The 5,906-nt window shown below is 39.0% G+C and overlaps 1 protein-coding gene across 1 annotated transcript; it reads right to left on the bottom strand.

Moving 5' to 3' along the window:
- Positions 1-1,853: 1,853 nt before the first annotated feature.
- Positions 1,854-3,808, bottom strand: LOC131154269 (thiosulfate sulfurtransferase 16, chloroplastic-like). The gene is made up of 7 exons (XM_058106940.1): positions 3,497-3,808; positions 3,330-3,410; positions 3,023-3,136; positions 2,842-2,915; positions 2,674-2,744; positions 2,530-2,583; positions 1,854-2,138 (listed from the first exon to the last, which is right to left on the bottom strand). The coding sequence occupies exons 1-7, from the start codon at positions 3,589-3,591 to the stop codon at positions 2,067-2,069; spliced, it is 561 nt and encodes a 186-aa protein (XP_057962923.1). The 5' UTR covers positions 3,592-3,808; the 3' UTR covers positions 1,854-2,066.
- Between the last annotated feature and the right edge of the window lie 2,098 nt (positions 3,809-5,906).

The following is a 5,906-nucleotide window of genomic DNA, read 5'->3' as shown; positions in this document are numbered from 1 at the left end:
TTTACAGGTTAAAGAAATCTCTTTATGGGCTGAATTAGTCTCCAAGGCAATAGTATAAACGGTTTGATTCGTACATGATGAAGATTGGCTACAAACGGTGTGAGTATGATTACTGTGTTTATGTGAATAAACTTAAGGATGGTTATCTTGTTTTCTTGTTATTGTACATCAATAACATGTTGATAGCTACAAAGGATTTAACTAAGGTGAATCAGTTAAAGGACCTGTTGCATAAGGAATTTGACATAAAGGATCTTGGTTCAGCCAAGAAAATACTTGGGATGGAGATTTGCCATGACAGGACAGCAGGGAGATTATGGTTATCTCAGGGCAGTTATGTTCAGAAGGTATTGGAGAGGTTTAGCATGACTGATGCAAGACCAATGTGTACACCTCTAGCAAATCATTTCAAATTGTCTACTGCAGATTGCCCAAGTTCGGATAAAGAAATCTGGGACATGTCAAAGGTCCCCTATGCCAATGTTGTGGGGAGTTTAATGTATGTCATGATATGTACGAGACCAAATTTAGCTCATGTAGTGAACTTGGTGAGCAAGTTCCTCTCTAATCTAGGAAGGCAGCATTGGGAAGCTATAAAATGGATACTTAGATACTTGCGGGGTACATCGGGATATGGCATCATGTTCGGCAAACAACAGGGTTATCCTTTAGTTATGAGATTTGTTGATGTAGATCATACTGGAAATATGGATGACATAAGGTCTACAATAGGATATGTTTACCCTTGTAGGAGAACCGGTATGTTGGAGATCCATGGTACAGTCACTGGTTACATTGTCCACGACTGAGGCGGAATATATGGCAGTTGTCGAAACTGCAAAGGAAGCATTATGAGTTACTGGTTTAATCAGAGAGCTGAGGTTACAACAAGATGGTGTGGTGCTGCATTGTGATAGTCAGAGTGTCATTTACTTGGTGAAAGATCAGGTATACCATGCTAGGACCAAGCACATTGATGTGAGGTTCCATAGGGTTCGGGAATTGATTGCTTCGGGTGAACTTGTGTTGGAGAAAGTTCACACATCTGAAAATACAACGGATATTCTGACGAAATCAATTACTTCAGAGAAGTTCAAGCATTACTTGTACTTACTCTATGTTTCCAAGTGATAGAGGGAAGACATACCCAACCAAGCCTTTTTTTTTTTTTGAATTCAAAATGAAGCAATTCATGTTTTTGAGATTCTTCTAAGGGACGTATAATTGCTAAGGTGGAGATTGCTATTTGAGGTTCTTAAACTTCTGTTTTGATAAGCAAAGAAGGAATGAGGAAAAACATGAAGGGGGCAGCACAGCAAGACTCGTCAAGGCCTTATGCTCGTCGATGAGGGAACAACAGAGGTTCGTCAACGAAGGCTCTGAAGCTCGTCAACGAATAATTACCGAGAGCAGAAAATTTCATATTTCTGGCTTCGTCGACGAGAGCCCTATATTCGTCAACAAAGGATCTTCTTGGTCTCGTTGACAAAGCTCCTATGTTCGTCGACGAGGGGCGCCAGGGTTGCGGCAATTTGTCTGAATTTTTGCATTTTGAACATTGGGTGGTTGGGCAAGTGGGGGGAAACCTCCGAGAAAACTCTATATATGTCATCTGAGCATATTTTGAGAGAGAGAGAGAGAGTGATCATTATTGAAGTGTATTGTATACATTATGATTTTCATAGTGAAATTTGTTTATCTTTTGCTTCCGTGGATGTAAACTTTGTCGAATCACGTAAATCTTTGTGTTGCTGTGTTTATTGATTGTGTTATTTATTTCTTGCTATTGATTCCGCTGTGCAATTTCATTATACGATCCATATCTCAACAATATATTATATTCGTTAATGATATGAAAGAAAAAGATAAAAGAAACATTTTGTGCTCCTTTATCTGGTATTTTATTCTGTACATCATCGTGCATTTATGCAAAGCATACCACATCAGAGTATTAGTTTCTAAACAGAACCTCCTCTGTTCTCAATTATTATTTCTATAAGTGTTAAAACTATTAATGGATCGATAAGCAGGAAGCAATGGTCCCCAGAGGAGGACGTGGTCATTATTCATTCTGTAGGAAGTCCAATCTGAGTCCAGGCTGCATATCCCCCAGCCATGTCAGTTATGCCTGTAAAACCCTGCAGTAAACCATATATGAATCATCAGCTGTCCAGTGTGGTTGGGATGAATTCAAGCTTTGCATGTTTAATTTATGTACATATATTTGATGAAAATACTAAAGTAAACCTTATTAGAGTTGACCTAGTTCCCCAAAAATTCAATTTCAAGCTTATTTCCATAATTAAGCTTGCCTATGCTTAAGGTCCGTTACAGCAGATCTTCAATGTTCTGTAGTTTTCTCAAAGAGTTCCCAACAAAATACATCCGATATTATGAATTTTCCAGGTGTTTTTGAGATGGGAAGTCTGAAGAACACAAGTAGTAAATTGAAGAAAATGCTTCTATGATTTGAATCACATCATATATATACATAATGCTTTCTACTGTTCAAAAAGTATATACACTCACAGCAGATAAAAGATCAGCTGCAGCCATGAGTGATCTTTTCCCACTCTGACATGCCTGCAAATCCAGGAAATGAAACAGCAATTACTACGAAAATCTATCCCTCTAGAAAGCAGGATAAGTGTGATTTCGGAAACAGGCGCTCACAACAATAATCTCATCATCTTTTCCAAATTGCAATAATGTTTCCTCCAAAAAGTGAGGGTTCTTAGTCATCCCTGCATCGGCAAACAAAAGAATAACTACAGCAACAAAGAGAAAAAAATTGATCATTGATATCATCAACATAAAAACCCAAAACAAAAAACAATTAACCTGATCGAGTTTTGAACATGTAAGGAACATTGATAGCGCCAGAGGCATGTCCGGCGCTGAACTCTTCGGCAGTCCTGCAGAACAGAACAACCCCGAATCCAAAGCCAAGAAAATGAATCAAACATACAAAATCACTAAAATATATATATAAATTGTGTCGCAGATAATCAATCAGTCGTACCTGACGTCCAAATATCTGTGCCCAGCTTGTAGAAGCTCACGCGCCACACGCACTGGCACTGACGTCGGATTAACACCTGTCGTCAGAACCTTCTCCTCCACAGCACCCAGTCGACTTCCATATACACATAAACAGAGTCACCATCTTAAAATCGTAAGGCAAATGGCTAACACTTTCTTTGAAAATAATCATATTGGTTTGGGTGATGTACGAGAGAAAAACGCAGTACAGGTTTTGCTTTCGACAAAAATAAAAAGAACTCCGAAAATTTTCTTTGAAGTAAATTAAGTAATTAATTCATACGAACCCCAAATTGTGGAAGTTTGAACTTCTGGTTCTGGCCCCAACGCCACGTCTCTGGGGATTTGTTGTTGACAGCGATTCATAACTGCAAATTAGATTCTACAGATTTTAGCTGGGGAGGAAACTTAATTACCAGAGCGCGCAATAGCTAGAGATCAACTAAGAAGTGACCTGAAATTGACGTTTTGAGGACCAAGAAGTGGGGGAGATAGGCTGTGGTTGAAGCAGGCAGAGGGGGACGCCATGGAAGAAGATGCAGCTGCCATCTCTCTCTCTCTCTCTCTCTCTCTCTCTCTCGTGCTGCGCTATTCTATAAATTTGGTTCAAGGGTGGGGGTGATGGCATGCATGCTTTCTGTTTTTAATGTGTGATCCTCTGCTTCGACCAGTTCGTTTGAGGATAAGCAAGGGGAATCATTTGGGGATGGTGACATGGGTACACGTTTACTGGATAGGGATACAGTTTAATTGGAAGTGAACAACCAGGTTTGAACAGTTGGACTTCTATGGTTCTCATTTCTCCAGTTTCGCTTGGTGGGCTACGAGTGTTTGGATCTAGTGGAAATGGGTTCATTGTAATTCCAACCCCACCGCGGGGGCAACTTTAGGGGTGCTTGAATGGGTTCTTTGTATTGGAATTACACAAAGGGTTAAAGCATTTTGTTGGGCTACCATTACCAATGTTCGGGTCAGTTCCAAATGGGTTCATTATATATACATTCCTTTTTGCTTTAGGGGCTGCTTGAATGGGTTCCTTGTATTGAGGCTTCATAAATGGTTAAGGAATAGATTTTAACAAATTTTATTTTAGGTCCCTCGGTAACTTACTTACAATAAATTAATGCAAGAAGTATAGTCCAAAGAATATGGTTCATTCATTAACTCGGTGGAGTCTTGAACGAGGAAACGATTGAAAAATATTTTTCTTCATTGCATTGTTCTTCTGTACAATCCAATATATAATACAATTACCTAATCTAAATAAGGAAACAATTTCCTATTGAATAATATCAAATCCTCCATAATTACCCACTTTCCTAATTTGTATTTTATTTACAAAGATATTCACGATTGATATTTTAACACTCCCCCTCAAGTTGGATCATAAATATTAATCATCTCCAACTTGCTAATAAGATCATCAAAGCTCTATCGTCCCAACCCTTTAGTGAGGATATCTGTAGTTTGTTTCTTGGTTGGCACATAGGTCATGCATATAATTCTTTCTTCAATTTTTTCTTTGATGAAGTGTCTGTCTACCTCCACATGTTTAGTCCTGTCATGTTGGACCGGATTAAGAGAGATGCTAATAGTTGCCTTATTGTCACTGTAGAGTTTGTAGGAAGGTTCACCGATACTCGTAATTCCTCCAATAGTTTTCGTAACCACAATCCTTCACAAATCCCTTGAGCGACTGCCCTGAATTTAGCTTCAGCACTACTACGAGCCACCACATTCTGTTTTTGCTTCTCCAAGTTATGAGATTTCCCCAGACGAATGTACAATATCCTGTGGTGGACCTTCTATCTTCCACTGATCCTGCCCAATCTGCATCTGTAAAGATCTCTACTTCCTTACTTTCACATTTCTTAAAGAAGAGTCCTCTTCCCGGGGATCCCTTGAGATATCTAAGGATCTTGTATACAGCATCTAAGTGAACTTCCTTTGGTGAATGCATGTGTTGACTTACTACACTGACTGCAAATGCAATGTCTGGTTTAGTATGTGATAGGTAGATCAGCTTGCCAACCAATCTCTAATACCTCTCATTTTCTACTGGTTTTCCACAATCTTCAACCCTCTTTACTGTTTCTATTGGGGTTTCGCTGGGTTTGCACCCTAGCATGCCAGTTTCAACTAGGAGATCGGTAACATACTTTCGCTGAGAAACACTAATTCCCTTTTTCGTTCTTGCCACTTCCATGCCCAAAAAATAGCGCATCTGTCCCAAGTCTTTAACCTCAAATTCAGTAGCTAGAACCTTCTTCAATTTCTCCATTTCTACAGTATCATCACCAGTAAGAATTATATCATCGACATACACTATTAGGATTGTTCTCTTACCTCCTTCAGATTTGTTCGAAGAATAGTGTATGGTCTGATTGTCCTTGTCAATACCCTTGATTCTTTAGTACCTTTACAAATCTGTCGAACCACGCTCTAGGAGATTGTTTGAGGCCATATAACGATTTCTTTAAATTACACACTTTGTTTTCTTCACCTGTTCTACTGAATCCTAGTGGTATAGTCATGTAAACTTCCTCTTCCAATTCTCTATTTAAGAAAGCATTTTAAATATCAAGTTGTTGTAGTGGCCAATCTAAATTGGCTACCAGGCACAAGAGAACCCGAATTGTATTTAAGTTTGCCACTGGTACGAATGTTTCAGTATAGTCAATGCAGTAGGTCTGTGTAAAGCCTTTTGCAACAAGTCTGACTTTATATCTTTCAACTGTTCCATCAGATTTACATTTCACTGTGAAGACCCATTTACAACCCACTAGCTTCTTCCCTTTCGGTAGATCTGTCAACTGCCAAGTTCCATTTTTTTCTAGGGCTCACATTTCTTCCATGACTGCCTC

The sequence above is a fragment of the Malania oleifera genome, chromosome 1, assembly GCF_029873635.1.
Source record: "Malania oleifera isolate guangnan ecotype guangnan chromosome 1, ASM2987363v1, whole genome shotgun sequence".
Lineage (NCBI taxonomy): Eukaryota > Viridiplantae > Streptophyta > Magnoliopsida > Santalales > Ximeniaceae > Malania > Malania oleifera.
The sequence above is the reverse complement of the archived record's forward strand: the minus strand, read 5'-3'. Positions and strand labels throughout refer to the sequence as shown.